The sequence below is a fragment of the Clarias gariepinus genome, chromosome 1 (assembly GCF_024256425.1).
Source record: "Clarias gariepinus isolate MV-2021 ecotype Netherlands chromosome 1, CGAR_prim_01v2, whole genome shotgun sequence".
In the NCBI taxonomy this organism is placed as follows: domain Eukaryota; kingdom Metazoa; phylum Chordata; class Actinopteri; order Siluriformes; family Clariidae; genus Clarias; species Clarias gariepinus.
Window position 1 is genome coordinate 35668392 of NC_071100.1, and position 21520 is coordinate 35689911.

General features: G+C 36.1%; 2 protein-coding genes across 3 annotated transcripts in view; one reads left to right on the forward strand and one right to left on the reverse strand.

Moving 5' to 3' along the window:
* On the reverse strand, window positions 1–8864 carry ecsit (ECSIT signaling integrator). Its single transcript, XM_053503616.1, has 8 exons — window positions 8411–8864; window positions 7089–7187; window positions 6564–6978; window positions 5332–5555; window positions 4877–4934; window positions 2586–2734; window positions 2314–2434; window positions 1–899 (listed from the first exon to the last, which is right to left on the reverse strand). The coding sequence occupies exons 1-8, from the start codon at window positions 8417–8419 to the stop codon at window positions 646–648; spliced, it is 1329 nt and encodes a 442-aa protein (XP_053359591.1). The 5' UTR covers window positions 8420–8864; the 3' UTR covers window positions 1–645.
* A 155-nt stretch (window positions 8865–9019) lies between these two features.
* eml3 (EMAP like 3) overlaps window positions 9020–21520 on the forward strand; it is a 37483-nt gene continuing 24982 nt past the window's right edge. Inside the window, exon 1 of one of the 2 annotated variants that reach the window (XM_053503595.1) lies at window positions 9020–9209. In XM_053503595.1, coding sequence (XP_053359570.1) covers window positions 9185–9209 — 25 coding nt within the window. In that variant the 5' untranslated portion in view covers window positions 9020–9184. The remainder of the gene's footprint in view (window positions 9210–21520) is intronic. The other variant, XM_053503604.1, reaches the window with a different exon arrangement.

The following is a 21520-nucleotide window of genomic DNA, read 5'->3' on the forward strand; positions in this document are numbered from 1 at the left end:
CTCAAAAGCTCTTTTGCTTTATTTAGCTTTTTTAAAAACATAAACCGAAATCTACATCAGAAATGTACTGGAACAGTAATCTGCTTTATTATAACCAGTTTCAGTAATACAGCTTTGAAATGCTGCTTATATTCTCTCTGGCTCCCATCTGTTGTTAATCATATTTAGTCAAATCTAATACAGCACATTTTACTTTCATTTCTTTTTACATGAGATGAAAATGAGATTAAACACTATTCTTAGATTTGCAGAATTTACTTATAAATTCCTCTGAAATGTCCTGTTCATTATTGTTTGATCTTCTTCAGAATCTTGTTGCTGATGTTTCCACCAAAGGCCATGCAGAAACAGAATAGTGATGTATAAAGGAGATACCCTTCTCTTGAAATTATCTTAACACCAGTTGCAGTTCTATATATTATACTTTTAAACATAGTCCATCTTGGTCAAATCTGCACACCTCCATGCAAATTCAAAAAAGAAATTATAGTCTTATCTGAACTGACAGCTTACATGAAGCATATTGTTGTAGCCAAATTATCTTTGCTTATTTAACAAATAAGGTTATCACCATTCAGTTGCTCAAAGAACAAACCAGGACCCAAGGCCTTTGTCTAGGCCTTGACACACACTCGACTGCTGCCATCACTGCTTCATACCCTGTGAGTGCAAAACTTCATCTTGTATGATGTGCTCTTCTTCAGCTCCTGGATGTTGTTCAGAATCATAGCGAACATCTTCGACCTTCTGCAATTCCCTGAATCCAGAATCCAGGCGAAACACAGTGGGAACCTGTCCTAAGACTGGGTTGTCCTCCTGCAGTCCATTGATCCACTGTGCTAGCGTAGCCTGATCACCCTGTCCTGTCATGCACATGGCATAGACCGCTCCTTCCACCACTGAACAAAAGAAATCAGACATTGCTTATACCAGGGAATCTGATACTTGTATTTGTTTAAAGAGAATATGATATTTGTCAGAAATACACAGTGGAGTCATGAACATATTAAGCAATGTTACATTAAAACTCCTTAAGTATCACTTTTTACCCTTGGCTAGTTGAGGTGACTCTCTTTCGACCTGCAGATTGGCGGATTAAAACATTGTTTGGCAAAGTATGTGTGAAAAGTCATTCCCATGCATTTTGTAAGGGGCACGTCTTCTATTCTGATGGCATGTCTTTCTACGGTTTTAAAGTATAACCAGCCAATCTGGTGGTTTTTGTTCATATTAAGGAAACCCTTATTGGCTAATTTTAAGAAAATTTTTACAGTAGTTGTACAGGAGGGGGTGCTGCGGAGTTTTCATTCTACTTTTGGATTCCCCCCCCTCCCCCTTTTTTTTTAATTCACTTTTTTTTTCTTTTTTTTTTACTTTTAAGCCCAGTCCCTATTATTATTATCATGATTATTAACAACATATTATCATTGATGCACGTTAATATTTGGATATATCATAAGAAAAAAAAGTTTTTTATCATTTATTTAAAAAAAAAAATATTTAGATCATTCTGAGTTGTTATTCTGTTTGTTTTTAATCAATTGAACCCTGTTTGGAGAGGGTGTGTAAGAACTCGACAAACCTTCTTTAACAGCAAATATAGGATTTCTAAAGAGCAGTTTTGAAGCTTTAACCTGGGAACTCTGGTTGTCACCATCTTGGCAGGAGCTGACTCGGCCTGAACCCCGGATAATTTATAAATGGCTAAACTGGAAAGAGTTTCTAATTACCTGCATAATTACCCCAGTTACAACAAGCTAGTAGCCTTCAGTTTAGCTAAAATGCTAAGATGGCTAATGGTAATTATAGTACATGCTTACTTTAACTTTATTGAACTCCATCACCACAGTGACAACTTCTTAATTTTTTTGTGGTAAGTTAAATTATAACGATTCCAAAGTTAGAATAAAAAAATAAAAGTTAGAATTACAATTCCTTGTCTCATCAACCATCAACACAACATTTATCGCAAATACAACATTCATACAGTAGGTTTTGTTGCTACAGTATGACATGTCAAACTAACTAATCTTTAAAAATACATTTCATCACCTACTTTTTTCAGTAGTTTAGCAGGTATTCCTCTGTCAAAGAATCACTAAACTTCATGCTAACACATTTACGCTTAAAATTAAAAAGGTGTCTTTGACCTGAAACAAAGAAACGGATATCACTCCTTCCTCTGAATAATAAGCCCATAAATTTGGGTAAGCAGTAAGGGGTTTTAAAACCAAATAGAATCACACTCTGCTCTGCAAATATAGATGCATTTACTTTATCACTTTATGGAAACTGATTGTTGTCTACACTTACCATCATCCACATCAAAGCTGTCATCGTCTCCCAGATCTTTCCTAAGATCAAGTTCAATATACTGAGGAAAGAAAAAGCTCTGCTCTGGACCAACTAACTCGGGATCGAGCTCCTCCTCTATCTATATTGGGAACAAATAAAATCATTTATAATGCAAAGTAACGTTAACGTTAGCATCGTAATTGGTCATGGTCATGGTGTTAAAGGACGTTGTACAGTATAGCAGCATAATTCGGACAGTAATTATCACACAATTCTCATTTGTATAGTACCTGCTCCTCAGGAGGGATCGGGTCAGCTCTGAGCAGGTAATAATGTACACAGGTCTTTCTGAGCCACAGAGGAAAGGGGCCTTCCACAAACACAGGTTTGTTTGGGTTGTGCTTGGCCAGCAGAATGCGCTGCTCTGGACTCTGGATGCCTGTTACAAGGGAAGAGACTGTAAGGATATGTTTGAAATACACACTGTCTCACACACATAGGTGACGATTTAATGATTGTTTCACTTAGTTTTTGTTAAATCTCAACTTGTGTCTTCAGGAAGAATATTACGTGGCTCAAAGTATGTGTCAGATTGCTGGGAATAGAAGAATAGAAATATAAAACCCTTCTATACAGTTCCTGAACCTGAAATATGGTTCACATTCGCTTTTATCTTAATGTCTAGCATTCTAAAGTGTTCTTAACCCTAAATGTGAAAAAGGACAAAACCCCGTCTTTGACAGCAGTGCAGGAACATTGACATTTTGTATACAGTTGAAAAAATTTAAATAAAAAAGGGCATTTTGTGGAGTTAAGTAGTTATCCAAATTAACTACTTTTTTTTGCAAAATAACTACTACTTTTTGACATTCTGAGATTTGACTTTCGGTGTCTATGTAAATTACACTTATTTACCTAAGATTTAGACATCTTTAAGCAAAGTGCAGTTTTTGTTACGTTTTTTTCCACACTCTTGTGCATGTTAAACTGGCTCCTTATTTAACATCATCTTCGTAGGAAAAAAATATCTCAAAGATTAAAAAATAAAAAACAGACCTTAGTCCGAATATATTCCGAATTCAGAAAACTGGGATGTCAAAATCTGTTTAAAATTTTGTCAAAAATTCAAGAATTTTACCTCGGTGATAATTAATTGGTTTTTGCCAGAATAATGTTCTCTTTACAGTATGTCAGAAAACTCAGGAACCAATAAGAGCAATACCACAGAAACAATACAGTTGAACCTTGAACTACGAGCATAACTCATTCCGGAAGCGGGATCGTATTCCAAATCAAAGCAAATTTTCCGATTAAGAAATAATGGAAACTTAAATTATTCGTTCCACAGCCCCAAAAAAATAAATACAGGAAAATAATTAACACAAACTATAACGTAAAAATAAAATAAATTACCCTGCACTTAACCTTTAAAAAAAGTAAAAATAAACATATTTCCATTAGGGGAAATTAGGGGCCATTAGTGGTGAGCACTGTCGCCCAGGCACCTCTATGGTCAAGGGTTTGATACACGCCTCTGTGTGCGTGAAGTTTGCTTGTTCTCCCCATGCTTGGTGGGTTTCCTGTGGGTACCCCAGTTCCCCCTCACAACCCAAAAACATGCAGATTAGGCTAAACGATGTCCCCAAATTGCCTGTAGTGGGGCTCTAAATTGTCAGCCTGCACGTGCGCGTGCGTCCTGCAATGGCCTGGAACCCTGTGTAGCGTGCACCCTGTCTAGTGCCTAAAGTCTCCTTGGAAAGGCTCCAGGCACCCATGACCCTGTACAAGATAACCAGTATAGGAGGTTAATAAATGAATATAGCCATTGGTTCCTTACTAGAGATGGTAATAATAAAAAATTATTTGGCTAATTTCCATTTTATGTGGTTTACCGATAATCTTTGTTTTGCATGTAGTGGAAACTTCGATAGCTATAATTTAACATTAGGTTAACGATCCTTGCTCGCTTAGCTCCTTACATGCTTGTTGATACTTATATTAAGAGTCTGGTTCTTTTTGTGAACATCGAACACACGATACCCTTTCCTTTCCACCATCTTACTGATCGCTGTTGTTCTAAAACACTTTTAATAATCTGACCACATAGTAATGACACATTAGTAACACTTTTCAGGATGGACTGTTGTATGTTCATGATTGTCTTCGGGGGTCACTTAGTCAGCGTCTATTTTACTCATCTTCAATAATTTAGAACTAGAAATAATTAATATCTGGATAGTGCGATAGTGATAGCCGACAAAAATTAATCAGTATTTGGAGAAAGACTGAATTGTGCTGCTAGAACTGTTCAAGTAAAACATATACTAAGGGCTAAAATTTCCTCTTGTTATCATTAATGATTAATTTATTATTGATTGTTAACAAGTTCAACAATTGGCTAAGAAAAATTTGCTAAATCTTCAACTCATTTGCAGATCCCCTTTGGTATTCTTACTTTAAATCAGTCTGTCATCATGTAAGAGTTAGAACACAGTACTAACACACCAGTATTAATTTAGATTAAAGTCTATAACTTATGCAAACAAGCAAAATAAGGCCTGATCCACAATGAGTTTCATACCAACGATATGTGGGTGTAAGATCTCCTCTCCTGTCTCTGTGATATGTGTCGAGGGAAGCTGGAAAAGCAGATGGAGATGATTATGGAAAACAGACACCTGAACAGTGACATTTGCCTCAACAAAGCAGAAAAACCAGTTTTACAATCTTCAAATCTTCACAAATAGTAGAGAGCTGGACAATTCTGTAGAGAGTAGTATAATAATATCCTCAATTCCTGAAGCTTTCCTTCCTTTGCAAATTCACACTGCTGCATTTAAGCATACGATCTATACTGAGCATAAAGAATGTCTTTTAGGCATTGAAGCAGGTCCGAGAATGAAGCTTGTTTCATAAATATAACTTCATTCAATTTCTAATACTTGATTCAGCTTTGACATTTTCTCTAACCTGTGTTAATCATTTAAATCAAAATCTTGATTTCTGTTGATAACAAATGCACTGACTAGCGGTTACCTGATACACTGTAATTTTAGCATCCAGGTCATTAGCAATGCGTGTGAGGCTGAAGCGAGAAAGGTCCACTGGGTCTTGTGGGAGCTCAAGAGGCACTGGGAATGGATTCAGGTTCTTGAATTTGGGAAACCAGTACATGATGCGCTGGTACTTCCTCATCGGGTGGCTCTTCTCTCCAAAGATCTGAACCAGGAGGACTTTTGTTTCCATGTTAGGCATAATTCCTGCCAAAATAAATATCAAGATTTTATAAATATCGCAATTCGATATAAAATTGCTTTCAGATTTTTTTTTTTTTTTTTACATAATTTAAAATTCTTCGAAGTTACGGTATTAAATAAAAAAAATCATACCTCTAAAGCTTTATACCCTGAAGGCTTTATTCAACAGCGTCACAAATTAATCATACATAAGTAATTAAAGGTAGCCGATTTCTTAAAACATTAGTCATGCAGTTATTCATTAGGAAGGTTCCGGGTTCAAACATCGCCCCCACTAACATGACACTATTTGGCCCTTATGCAAGGCTCAAGATGTGTAATGAAATATACTGTAAATGTAAGTCGCTCTGGATAAGGGCGTCTGTCAAATGCTGTAAAGTAAATGCACTACATAACTGAGATGATTTCGCCCTCATCTCTACCAAATAATGTCAGTACAAATAATAACACTAAGAGAATGTTTTCCAGCATTTATTTAGTTAGTTTTACTTTTGAGGTCAGGTAACTGCATCATAATTTTTTTTTTATTTGAAGCTGTGAAGTTTTTAACCCCTTCACAGGTCTGGACTCCCACTTTTAACCAGTTCCTGGCTGTGTGGTGTATTGTGTTGTAGATTCTCAGTTTGTTCAGGTTCCACTGTTTTTTTTCTCATCCCATAAACATGCAACTAATTAAAGTGTCAATGCAGGTATAAATGTATGTGGCTATGGGTGATCCCCAAAGGTGGACTGATGATCTCATGCAGAGTGATTTCTTTTTCACCTTGGAAACAGTGCACTCCTGACTAAGAAGAAAGCTAAAGATGAATGAATTAAAAAGTAGAAAACATTTGTACAAAATGTTATGTTACGATTAAAGAAAGGGACAGCTACAGAACCAGAGAACAGCCTCCAGCACATTTATGGTGACTGATTTTTATGTTAAGTGAGCACTGAGTGTAGACTTATGCTACTTTTCAAATCCAGCTACATGTATAAATAATGTTTTAAAAAACAACAACAACAACTCACCGTAACCTTCCATCTGCTCCAGCACCTGTACGCCACACTCCTGTTGCCTGGGGTAGTGATTGAACATCCTCTGAATAAAGTTCCGTGGCACAAACACCTCTTTGGGGAAAACATCCAGGAGCTTGTTATAGACTGTGATGTCTCTCTCCACTCCGAATTCAGGCATTTTCTTCAGGGCAGCGTAAACAAACTCCACGTGCCCGCGCCTGCGGATGTCTTTCTTGTTGAAGGTGTCCACCACTCGGTTGAAATTGGCTTTGCTCTTCGCATCTCTGGCTGCTCGCTCAAACAGCTCATCATGTGTGACCAAAGATTTCGTCTTTTTCTCAGTCTCATGCTCGATTATTTCCTCAAGATTTGTACTGTCTGGTTTGCTCTTGCAAAACGCTGAACTGCAATGGATCCATCTTGGCACCTTAAAACACAAATGAAAATGACAAGTTAAATTGGTTTCTTATTTACAGACCGCTGTGATGACATGGTTATTTAAAAATATTCAACTAATCCATTTTTGTGAACACTTACATGAGCAGAGTAGAGCTGTGGGTCCAGTCGAGTAACTGCAGGTATAACCGTAGACGTGATGCAACCAGTGTGATTAATTTTTAAGAGTAACCTTCTGGCCTATATGATAAAAGAACATTGTTTATAATGGGGGTAATGACCTCTTAGTTTGCCACAGCAAAGGCAAAGTATGCAGCATGGAGTAACTGCCCTACTTATTAAAATACAACTTGTACAGAATGTATTAATAACCCATTACATATTAACCATATCTATAGATGAGTGACGGATGAAATATTACAATAGTAAACCTTAATCTAAATCCAAAATGGTTCTTACATTAACACAGAACTGCTTGATCATTGCGAAAATCATAATCAGAATTGTTTTAGTCAAAATTGAGATCAGGATTATTTAAGATACAGTACCGTGTAAAAAAAATCCAGTGCCCTTAGACCCACATTTCTCCATATTTTTCTTCCAAAGAGTGAGAATTTTTTATATATATTTTTCACTGTAGTCTTGAGGAATCTTCCAGTCACTGTACCTGACCAGTTTTAGGGGGATATTTGTTGTGTGTTAAGCCACACAATGACATATGAATCATTTAAACAGAAAGAATATACCGCTGATGCTGAGTGGTTGGAACAGACGAGAGGGGAAATGAGGTTGCTACTGAGTTTGTAACATAAACAACCAATTTTTAAATTAATCTTTAGACACTTTGCAGCCTGGCACAGTAAATCATTTGATTCCATTTCTTTTTTTCTTTAAAATTCATATTTAATTAAAATATAAAGAAATGAGGAATGGCTCAAGACTTTACCACAGGATTGTAATTACTCGCTGACTTTGGAAACATCATGCATTTATCAGACTTAAAAAAATCTTTAAATATAATAATAAAAGAAACAACAAATAAAAATAATGAGAGAGAGAGAGAGAGAGAGATGTCACAGCCTGACTAAGTGTGAGTTTGAGCTTTTGCTGAGAGATGAAAGCACACCACTGTAAACAAGAGGGATGGACATTAGACAGTAAATCACAAAAAAAAAACAAGAACATGAGCACAACAATACAACAGAAACACCAAGAATACAAACAGTTAAATCACAGATAATAAATTAACCACATCTACATAATTTACCCTCATACATAATTCTGATTACAGATTTTTTTTTATTATTGGAAAATAATCTGTACATAACATTTACTAAAAAAAAAAAAAAAAAAGTGTGTGTGTATGTGTGTGTGTGCCATTTAGGATCCTGCCTGACTGCAGTCCATGCAACATTGCGAATTTATCATATATTTCATAAATAACAGTCTGTTTATTTGCTTACCATCGCCATGTCTAATTAAAACATGTCTTGTTGTGATGCTTGGAGTAAACCTCCTTCATTTGGGATGTTCAGGAGTTCAGATTTAAAGAATCACATAGTTTAACATTCAGGCACATATCGGTCAAACCTCCTCCTTCCATCCGAATAGACCGGCATGATGACTTCCGGGTCCGTCAGCGCTCACGTTCCGCTTAAAGCAAGAGAAACATTCGCGCGCTAGTGAGTTCCGCTTGACGTTTGTTCCTCAGAATAACAGCATGGAGTTCGCGGTTTGGCCACTAGGTGGCGGTTCGAAACGGTGTGTCAACTTGTGTCATGTGCAATGTCACTTCTAAAGGTGTCTGTCTATGCGTGTGTTGCAATATTAAGTCACAAGCTTTCATACGAATTGAACTAGTGGTGTTTGAAACCACTTGGTTTAGTAGTTTAAATGAAAACGAGTTCTCTGGGAAAGTTTCACAATTGCATGAAATCCATTTACACTGCCTGCAGTTATACGTGCCTCCGTCGTGCATTTCCTGCATGTGTGTGTGTGTGTGTGTGTGTGTGCGGTTTTGGACTGGAGTTGCATTTTCATTCCGTCGCCCAACGCACAGACACACAGAGAAAGACACACACACACACACACACGTGTCCTGTCTACTTTCCCCCGTGGTGTTGCCGCGGAGTGGAGTTTACTTTCTTGATTCTGGTTTCAGCATAATGACTCGAGTGGATTTCTCGCATGTGACAATGCGCCGATTCAGAAAGATCTAAACTCGACCAGACTCAAACATGGATGGATCGACGAACAGTCTGGGTGAGTATCAGATCCACTTCGACTCGACTGACAGTTTCTCACCTCAGCACAACTCGAACCCCGAGCTGACCACAGGCAGGGCTGAAAACTGCACAAACTCACCTAGATGAGAAATCAGGGACTCAGACACTTGAAGCTGTTTGGTGTATGCTTATGTTTATCATCATTATTGTTGTTGGTTTTTTTTGTTTTTTTGTTTTTGTTTTTTTAATTCCAGTCTGCACTAATGAACTTCTACCCTAGTCTAAAGTGAAACTATAAACTTTTAGCCTTTGGTTTTTTTTTTCAGATCAGCAAAGTTTTAGTTTAAGCAGAAAAGCAAAGCAAAGTGTATTATGGTGTATAAGTAGACATTTTAGATGTCCCTGTTGCGCAATGTTACAATGTTTCTCACTTCAAACAGTCAAATTACCAGTATTGATGTAAAAGTTGCTACATTGTCACAGGTGGGGTGTTACATTGTGATTTAAGTGGTAGAACACTTGCACTGCACCAAGCATGTAAAAAAACCTTTATGTGTGTTTTATTATTATTATTATTATTATTATTATTATATAAACACCACCATGACGGCACAGCGGCTTAGTGGTTAGCACTGTCGCCTTGCACCTCCAGGGTCCAGGTTCGATTCCTGCCTCAGGTCTGCGTGCAAGAAGTTTGCATGTTCTCCATGTGCTTGGTGTATTTTCTCTGGGTACTCCATGTTTCCTCCCACAAGGCTAAGACATGTGTACTGTGTGTGCCCTGCTGTAAGATCTTACCCCGCCTTGTGCCCTGAGTCTCCTGGGATAGGCTCCAGGCCCCCGCGACCCTGTATGGGATAAAGCGTTATAGCCTGTGAGTGTGTGAGTGAGACCAACCACCATGGAAAACGGATTACATGATATTTTCATTATATATGTTTAAGTATTTGAAGATTAGTTTAATTCTCAACAATTAGGCATTTAAATGTCCTACCAGTTTTGCCTTTTAAATGCTGTAAGATTCAGTGGCGTATGGGTCATTCTACAAAAATGGTGGATAGTGCTGTCCCGTAGTTTTGCTATTTTGTATTTAAATTATTTCAATTAACATTACAGACAGAGTACATGTATATTTGTCAGAAAATATAGTATGTCCTTTTAATCATTCGAAACATTTCTTTCCTTTAATTTAAAATATTTAATTGTAGCTTTTTTTTTAAAGGCCAAGTTCAAGGAAATGTCTTGTCACACATTATGATCCAGTGGGACCATATACATTTCATCTAAAGATATTCTTTTCAGGGAATAAATCTGATTCACAAAAAAATTAATAGATTATTGATAAAAAAACGTTAAACACTACAATCATGCCAAATGGTTGAAATCATTTATAATGATACAAATAATTGTTTATAATTAATAATATGAAATAAATGTCTGTCACCGCTAACTACGTCATTGGTGTTACTGTTACACAAAAAAAAGAGTTTTATGGTCTTGAGTCGGAGGTCACTAGATGAAAAGCACTGGACAAATGCAAAAGGTATTACAGATGTCTCTTTTTATTTGTTTAGAAATGTATTTTGCAGTTTTATTAAAATATTTTAAGTCAATCATTAGTGTTACTCAGTTTATAATTCTAACAAAAATTGGACATAAAAACTGTTTACATTTAATATTTATTTTATTTTGACATAACTGAAAACCACATCGTCTCACACATAGAAGGCATTCTATAAGTAGTTAAGATTTTTCTTTAAATTGTCATTGGTGTTACTGTCATTGGTGTTACCAAGAAGAGAAGTAACACCAGTTATAAAATGTCCAAAAATTATAAAAAAAATAAAGTTCTGTGTTTGAAAGAAGAAATACATTTCGGAAGACATTTTTATGACCCAAATTCCACCTTTTCCGTAGAATGATCTATATACAGTAAGGAATTCAGAGCAGCAACTATTTGGCGGAAAGAATTCTTTCTCTCTTTTTCAACAGAAGCGTTTTGTGTTTATCCTAAACCTAATTCACAGGAACTTAAAAGCAGATAAGTTACATATCCTAAGGCTATCGATGAATGATTAAAAGCATTGTTATTTAACAAAGACAAACATGTCATTGTTTATTTAGTGATTATTTGCGATGCTTAATGAATATTTACTTCTGCTGCTGGTGTGGTCTTATAACAGTGACTGCGTAACAGGCAGCAAGTTTTCTGCCAATTCTTTAGAACAGAGAGACGTTCTATAAATAACATGGCACAATTTGAAAAATTGTGGGTTTTTTTGGTAATTAATTTTACAAGAGGGACAATATAGCGACTAGTGAGGGAATAACTGTTTGTACACTCAACTTTCACTGTGTTATTAACACATGTGCACCCACTTGTTATCCAGTCAGACAATCATGTGACAATCACGGTGCATAAAATGATACAAATGCAGGTCAAGAGGTTAGCTTATTGTTCACATCAAGCACCAGAAAGGGGGAAAATGTGATCTCGGTGACTTTGACCGTGGCATGGTTTTGAGTATTTCAGAAATTAGAGTTTAAAGTTTACATAGAATGGTGCAAAAAAACTAAGAATATCCATTGTGTGGAGGAATAAGTGTAGATAAGTGAGAGAAGCCTGTATTAATTCAAATAATCACTTTGTACAACCGTGGTGAGCAGAAATGTTTAGTGTGTTCTGAGATGCTTTTCTCTTCACCACAGGTGTAAAGAGTGATTATAACCAATATTGATCCAGTGATTTGCAATTTATCTATGACCTCTCTTATAAAAAAAACATTTCCTTTTTCAGAACTGTCATTCACTCTGTGTTTTACCATAAGCACTAGTCATAATATTTCTACTGTACATGGTGTTTATGAGTGGTGTATGCAATTCCGAAGAGCTTACATGCAAAAAAAAAAAAAAGCTTTTGTGTTGGGTTTACACTTTTGTGAAGCAGTTTAGGTGTAGTGCTTTGTGGAAAAGGAAATTTCACATGAAAAAAATCATCTGCGCTGAAGGTTTAGCTCTGTTCTTCTGATGAAGTGATAATTCATGCCAGCATTTCCTCTGTGGTCTTACGAGAGAATTTTTCCCATGGTCTAGATTAAAAATAAGTCTTGTTGACATGACAGAGTGTAACCCTCTAAGATTTTTGGAAAATATACGTGTGGTGGTAATCTGTGATATTTTGTATTGTTACTTTTTTTTTTTAACATTTAACATTTTTCACATCACTATGTTTTTATTGTTCAAAATTAAAATAATAAGCTAGTTACAGTATAGGAGGAATGGGTGGCATACTGGACAATCATTCAGTCAGATGCTGGTTACTTCCACTGCAGGTTTGATTTAATGTTCTGAGGTTTTCTGACCTTGCTTAAGACCTGCATGGAACATGCATCTGCTCAGTGTTCTAGAGTATCGTCTCAAGTATTTTAAACAATAATCAATAAGCCAATGCATCAAGACCATGCTATAACTGGTAAATTCAACATAATACATATCTGATTTTTCTTTTTTTTTTTTTTTACCCTTATGATTTATTTTTAAGGTTTGGACATAAAGGAAGAAGAAGTTTATGTTGCAAGGACTGTAATTCTGGAAAGCTTTTATATTATTTGTCAATCATTATCAAACATCATTAGAATATTAGTCTTCATACTACTACTGATAATGTGAAAAGCTGTAACCAGTCATGAGTGTATGAGTCTGTGTGTGGAATTTGTTTCCGGAGAAGTAACAAGCTGGTCTTGTGAAATCATTAGCATGTTTGTCTCATGAAAAATCACAATACGGAGAAATGAATTCACAGTTCCATTTCAAGTCATTTACATGCATGAACAGAAAACCATCTGAAGTATTTTATAACTGTCCAAGAAATCAGAGTGAACTGTTTATATTCCCATCCAGCTCTTCAGTGTACTTTGACTCGATTCCAATGTCAAACACACCCTGTGTGCTGCGCATGCACAGTTAGACAAATCCTTTCCTGTTTCTTTAGGATAATCACTGACTATATTTAATTGCAAAGATTGTCACCAGTTTAAATGATTCAAATTCTGATTTTACATTACAAATAAGCTGCTTGTATGTGCATGTTAAACCGGGTCGCCTGAAGACATTCTGGATTTATATGCGCGTTACATGTAATCTGATCTAGAGTTTCTGTATGTGCATCTGTGGAGCAAGCTTTAGTGTTGTTAATCGAATAACAAGAAGTACATGACTTGTTTCATTTTTTGTACTTTCACATAAAAACTACATTCATAGTAATGTTCACCCATAACTTATAAACTCTGTCAGAAATCATACTCTATATACTATGTACTTAAAATAAACAACACAGTGCATCAAGAATGTTTGCCAGATGAAAACCTTAAGGATTACAGAAGATGACCGGTTATACACCACTATGTTTAAGATATTATGCGACTTCTAAAATAACACACTGTACTGTAAATATGAGGGGTGTTTAAGTCAAACCGGGACTTTTACACTGATTGACCGATTGACTTTTACAGAAGACTTCACACACAGTACTGTGTTGAGACTCTTAGCTGCATTTGAGTGGTGTAAACCTTTTAAAAAGGTTGTTTGTTCGTGAATGTCGATCCCAGTCGAGGTGGCTTGAAGGCCGCTGCAGTTGTTCTGGTGAACATTGGATTGCGAATGAAATGCATCTGTCTGTGGAACTGTACACTCAATCATTCACAAACATCACTTGCACATTACAGGAACTCGGCTGGGACTAATTCCCACATCCCCCATAAAGTCCTGACCTTAGGCCAAGCCATTTCCACTTGTTCGGGCCATTAAAGGAATTCCTGGGAGGCTAATGTTTCAGACGTGAAGCAGGCAATCCGATCGTGCCATAGAAAACTTTGTACCTTGATGTTATCCAAGCATTAGTGAAATGCTGGGATAAGTACATTAGTGTAGCAGGGGATTATATTTAAGTCAAACTCAAAGTCAGACTTTGTATTTTGTTTTGTTATTCTGCACAATAAAAAGTCCCAATTTGACTTGAAAGTCCCTTACAGTTTGTGGTTTCAGACATCGTTTCCATTTCCCTTTTTCATGTTATCAGATGACTTAAAACCTGCTGTGCGTGGGATTCGTCTACCTGTTATAATTATGATGATGACTTTGTGGGATAATCGTCTCTATATTTAATAGTTCAAGGTGTCTAGTGGCATGCAAGTATTTTCCTCATAGTCATCCTGTTGTCATTTCCATTTTTGAATCTTTTAAATGCATAAAATCCCTTCTTTAGTTTAAAGTTAAAGATTTTAACGAAGGTAAGAATCGTGGCTATATTAAAGTCCAAGTATTGGATCTGATGAATGTAGGAGACCTTTTTACACATTTCAAGCACAAACTCACAATTACGCCTTACTTTATCCCAATAATTTTCCTACGAGTTCTGTCCAGCAAGTACTTAATGACAACATTCAAGACAAATTATGCAGGGAGAATAAAAAATAGCCTCAGTTATATTCCTTTCACTGTGTTGTATATCCACTTTACAACTTATGATTGATGAAAGTGCTGAAAGTCAGAAAGAAACATTTGAATTGATTTAACAGATCATTGAATTACAGCGTTGTGTTTGTTTCGGAGCAGCAGACACGCTTTGTCATACTGAGAGGAGGGGACATGTGTGCAAGAGAGTGAAAGTGCAGGGGCAGACAGCAGAGTGCAGGGTTTTAGAGACTGACAGGAAATACAGCAGCAGAGGGTGGGCGGCCTGACGGAGAGAAATGCGCTCTTACACCTGTAATGATTCATGAGTTGCGTACAACTGTCTGGTCCACAGGAGACAGAGATGTCAGTTTTGGCCCATTTTCTGGCAGATTTAACACTTCTGTCTGTGTCAGTCCAGTACTTTATCATGGAAGTGCAACTCTCAAAAGTAAAATTTACTTTAAAAAAATTACATTTCAATACACAGAGCACCTGGTCTAAATCAAAATAGTTTTTTAGGCAGGGTGAAAATATGCAATAAAATTAAATAAGATAAGATGATAAGATGAGATGAGATGAGATGAGGGAAATAAACTTAGCGTGACAAAATACCCCTGTGTGTTGTGTAGGAAAATTTTCAGGGGTGGTGTGATGCAAGAGGAGAGTTACAGTTTTTACTCAAAAGCAAAATTTAATAAAATACAATATTTCTCTTAGAACACGGTGATTTTCCAACAATAACACATTCGTCAGTTATTACTGAACTTCACATGGTTCTTTTTGGACACTTGAATTTAATGGTGAGGACCACCCATGATGCAAATTACTTTTTGCTATCACGTACATTATCTGGGTCTCCAGTGTGCAAGTACAAACAAAAAGCTAAGGAAAAAAAGATTGATGCTTTTTTATATAATTTGATTGTTTTTTCTGCTTTCTGCCCTTATATAATAACCGCCCCCCCCTTCCTCCCCAACCTTGTTGCTCATTTCTGTTATTTTCTGATCAGGTGTGGCTTATTATTATTGTGGCTCAGCAGGAGCTCATTTACATAAACACTGAAACAGCGCATATGGAGTAGGAGTGAAACTAGGCAAGCTTGAGTTATGATGAAATACATTAGGGGTATTTCAGATTAAGCATAAGCAGGCACCCTTTGGTGGTGCTCCAAAACTTAAAAAACAAAGAAATAGTACAATATGGGACCTTTAACCAGTTTAACTTGTCAAGTTACCGAGAAATCTAAAGTCACTAAGTAACTCTAAAGTTTTACTTATAATATGAATGGTGCCACTTTTTAATGCCACTTTAATTTGCTTCTAGGTTCAGGCTCTTTTTTTTTTGCTTAACATAATTTCCTTTTTCCCTTTAACAAACATTTGAGAGTATGCCTACGTACGCTGTAACATTTAGATTTGCCCTAACTACAAATAACAGACCCAAACATATTCAGTCATGATGATGCCCCTAAACACAAATTGATTTTTTGTTTTTTTTTTGCCAAGTTTGGGGTGGAAGAACGAGTGTGGCCTGTTTAGAACCCTGAACCTTTACCCAGTTGACATTTCTGGGATGAAGTAGAACGTTGATTTTAAGTCAGGACACCACTAATGCTCTTCTAATGCGCAAATCACCACAGCTGGAATAGTGCATAATAGTCAGGTATCCACATAAATTCAATTTGTATAATATATAATACAAATTAAATTATTTCAAAATGATTTATATAATAAGGAAAAAAAACTATTTTGGATGTAAATATAATCAGAGTAAGTTAATCTTTTCTTAAATATGTGTGTTACATAACAACTCTTGTGAGTAGAGTTACTGATGATTTTGATATTCAGAAATGTGCTGTAGCTTGCATAAGCAGTATGATGTCACTTATCAAATTACCTCAGAGGGAAAAAGACATACAACGGCAGGTTTGTTTCTCCCAACAAAACACATAAGAACAGATTGAGGTACCAGCAGTGATGATAGGCATGCAAACATTGCTAAGAAAAGTATTTGACCCTTCCTTGTTTTTTTTTTTCCTGCATATTTATCACACGCGGATCATCAAGCTAATTTTAATATTAGACATTCTGCAAAGAAGAGTGGGCCAAAAATTCTAGTTATTAGGTTTGGGGGCTGTTACTTTTTCCCCACAGTAGGTTTAGACAGCTTTATTCCCTTAATAATCATTTAAAAACTGCATTTTGAATTTACTCCTGTTATCTGTTTTGTGTAATATTAAAATTAGCTGGATCATCTGAATCACTTAAGTATGACAGATATGCAAAAAAATAAATAAATCAGGAAGGTGCGAATACAGCGGCACTGTAGGTGAAAGTACTTTATATACAAATGCATTAGGCTCTTCTTTCCTGCATAGTAAATGGAGTAAAATACCAAGGTCAGAATATTATTGTGCACAAACTTAACATAGTTGTAATCTCCTTCTGACAGCAAGCATCTCAAAGATGTTAGTACTGCATTAAACTTTATGCAAATAATTCACTAACATGTTTAGATGAATTAGTAATTTGTTTATTCAGCATTGGTCATGATAAGATACCTTCAAATTACCATCCCTGGCCATTGCTCAGAAATTTTAATTTCTACTGTATAAATTAACTATTCATTAACTACCATAAGGAAATATCTGAAGCTACAATATTGACGAATCTAGGCCTCGATCTTGATTTTCATGGTTTAATGCTATACCAGTATATGAGTTTTATTGGGACTTTGTAAACCATTAAATGTGTGCAACTTATACGTAGATCAAGGTTGAAAAGAACCCTCACCATTTCCCACTGCTTGATTTCTTTTTTAGCACTGATTATAACAATGTAGTCACATTTTTTCAACAATAAATATACCTTATACAAATAAGAGAATTACTAAAAGTTTGAATAATTACTGAAAGCTGAGCTTGATCCTATGTAAATTTCAACCGGTTAGTCTTTGTGCTGCTGTTCCATGGTTAATTATGATGTCTGACTCTTGTAAGTGTGAGACTATTCGTTGGAGATGAGCTCAGCTGGTGATAGTAAGCATGTCAGTTTTTCTTCCATGTGTGCTCAGGTGTTCAGTGATGCTGACATGTTCAGGTATCACTTATTAGTTGATTAATTCACTGATTTTTTTCCTTTATTTTGGAAGGCAAGGATAAACAAAAAAAGAACTTTAAATACAATTAAAATCCCCCATGACACTTCCTTTTCACTCTTCTAGTGCATTTATTAATTATAATAATAAAAATATGAATAAATATTCCGTAAATAGTCCATGAATATAATTCGGTGTTGCTCTCCATGTGGCCGTATAATTCGGCTGTATAGTTTAGCCTAGTGATTATGACACATTGCTCGCTGCAGACTCGATAAACAAGATTGTCATGTGATTCTAAGTCTGCAGAGCTACTGCAACTGGAGCTGTCATCCAGAAAAGCTTCAATGCCAGAAAATCTGTGGTTTAACAAGAAACGAGTCTCCAACAAAGCAGCAAATTATTTGGAAGTACTCAAGTGACCAGACGCAATAATGAAAAGAGATCTTCCGAAAAATCTTTTGCAAAATGGGGCTTTGCCTCTCACATTCCAGAGCTATCATTCATCAGCTAATCTTATTTATCTTTCAGACTGGAATGAGGTCTTGAAACGTTGATTCCATTGAAATCAAGTAGATCTCCCATGTTCATGCTTTTTACTGGTTTGATGTGTTGAGGCCATTTGCAAGAAAAAAACATACTTAAGTAAACAAATTTCTGTACGACAGCCATGTTAGAGAGAGAGCTAGAGACAGAGAGACATTAACTCCTCAGTGTCTACATGTGACCAATCATAGCTGCAAGTTAAAGTCAGGAATCTGGTTATAAAATTTTTATCATCGTTCTGTCAGTTTGGAAGTTCCAAGTTCACTTCTCAAGGGCTTTTGCATATCATATGCCAAGCAGGAAATGCAGTGTACGTGGGCTGAATACACACATCCACTATGCTGTTAACTTTGTATAGTTCATCACTCTGCACCACCAACACAGTATATTGCACTGTTTGCATAGTACACATGTAGGAGAATGGAAATTGGGAGTGATAGAGAGTAAAACAGAAGGCCGAATAAAATTCCTGTTTCGTGTGAAAATCATGTGACCTTACAAATGTCAGGATATCATCAACAGCCAAATTGGAGAGGACGAAAAGAGGAGACAGATGAGGATAAATTGATTCCCGATGTGCCTAAAAGTGCACTTGGCTGGTTCCAGCGTGCCTCTTAAAGGAGCAAGACATGAGATGTGTAACGGTGTGAAGATTACAAGCGGGGCAAATGGATCTAACATGGAATTTAGTCGTTAATGTGATTATAAAAGAAATTAACAGGTGCGTCATGTGCCAGAATTGTAATTCAGTCATTTAAAAAAAAAAAAAACGTTAACAACATTAACCAGCAACAGGAACAGACAAGAAAATTCATGGACTAGTGCTTATTATAGTTTGAAAAACATCTATTGGTTGAATTGTAAACTCTCTATTAAAGGTTACTAAATTGCGTTCCAGAAAGCAGACATAATATGTGTTTAACTTTCTCTTTTAAGTGAGACGATCATGAGGCAACTTGCCTTAGGAGCTCTCGCATGTCTCTTTTTCTTTTTCTTTTGCCATTTTGACCACAAAGGCTTTCATGCATTATAAAGTTACTGGTTCAGTCAGCTACACTTTTGTCCTAATAAAAGAAAGAGTGCACACAATATAGAGCATGTTGTTCCTGTTTTGTATTGTTCCCTTTTAAGTGACCACCAAAGGAAAGGAATTGAATTTATGCACGTCAAGACTCATCACTTGTACCAGTTAAAAATGTTCCAGCTTCTCTATTTTGAGTTTACACAGAAGCTTATACAGAAATAGACTAAATCATCTATTATTACCCGCCTGCATGTTTTGGTATTTTTTTATTTTTTTTGGGTATACTTCCTTTTAACCTGGTTTGTCAGTTGTTTTTCATTAAGATGTTTAAGCTATAAAACCTTTCATGCATTACGCTATACGCTATGGCATTATAAAAACTTTTGAAGTTCATTAATTCTTGAAAATCAGCAACTTACAATTAATATTATTGCTATCTGACAACAGAAAAAGACAGGATATACAGCCTTATGGTTTTGCAATTTGCTGGCCACAGTCTTCACAGACCCTGTTCTCCAGAAACTGGTTCTCTTGATGCCAGTTTTCACTAAAGAATCAACTGGACAAAATGCACTCTTTAGAATTTTTTCACCAGTTTTATTTAAAGCTATCATATTTGGCCATCTGCTACGGCAGTCACATTTCCCCTTTTTGTGGAAGTATGCAGTTCTTGGCTATGTGGAACGTACTGGACACGTGTGAATATAGTCAGCCTTGTAAGATGTCATAGAAAGTAGTGGTCCAGGATCAGCAGATGTTTCTTCCTGTGTGATGGCATTGCACAGTTTCATGATGACATCATTGTCTTTTAACAGCACCAATGCATCATAAAGTGACTTTGCAAAGTAATTGCAAATAAAATACGTCATACTAGTATGTATGATTGGGAATCAATATGCAGGGTGTTTTTATCTCTAGTTACAGACATAGATCTGGTTTGGTAGCTATCCAAGAGACCATGTCAAATCACTAATGAAGGTGCTAAAAGACCTAACTCTTTGGCATGAGCCCTGCTTACATCTTAAAATATCTACCTTTCTCTTTATTGCAGCAGGGGACGTTTTGTGGTTGTAGTTCTGTGATTGCAAGTTTGCAAGTTTAAATTCGGACTGCTGGTCCTTTAACCCTTAACTGCTCAGCTCTTGCAATTATAACTTTCATTACATAAAACTACAGTGACAATAAAGTCTTATCTATCTATCTATCTATCTATCTATCTATCTATCTATCTATCTATCTATCTATCTATTTGTCTGTCTGTCTGTCTGTCTGTCTGTGCATGAGATGTCTAAATTTTTGTCAGTCACAAGAATCTGGACTGTGTTTGTCCTTAATAATCCATGAGGAGGCATTTGTCCAGAGCAAATGTTAAGACTTGTTAAGCCTCATAAAGCAGAGAATAATAATAATAATGATGATGATAATATTTTTTTTTTTATAGGTTTTAGGTTTGGTCACTCAGAACTCCAGTCCCAGTTGACAAACTGTCCTGACCAAAAAATTTAGCAGTAGCCACTTCAGAGGCTATTATATATTCTAATCCCCTTTACATGTTGTGGTCCTGGATATGGTCAGAAACTTGGAAATGAAAAAAATAATTTAGGATGAATTACTGTTTTTTTGTAGCCACGTTTGCTTGGGTTATTGAGTAAGTCAACTACTTATTGTAATGGACTGAGGGATTTCATAAATACTGGCACAGGCAGCGTAGAATGAACCCTCCCCCATTTTCAAAGAGCCTTTTGTGAATTGAGAACATTTATGGTTTTTGACCCAGAACCTCTGTTCCTCTACAATATGTTTCTGACTACTTTGACTACCTCGGTTACCTCAGCTTATAACATCTTAGCTCAAAATTCAACATCGATTCTAGTTTAAAAAAAAGTTTAATCACTTCTCTAACAGCCTGTTCAGTTAGTCTGGCTGTCTTACTTTTTGCAAGATCAAAGAAAATTAGAAGAATCTTTGGAACGGGTCTGTTAGAGGCAGGGTGTGTCAAGTGCGGGAGTTTGTATTGGATTTACACAAGCTATGTAACAGTTCCAGAGTCACTTTAATTTGTTTTTTTATATAATTATACATGTAAAAATAATCAAAGAAGTTAGGATTGATATTTATAGTTTTAACACAATTTAGTCAAAACAGTTTCCGTCATTAGGCTTTTACAGTTTCCAGGAAATGTACTGGCTTAATTATAGCACTTAGGAAATGTTTAAATGGTTTAAGAA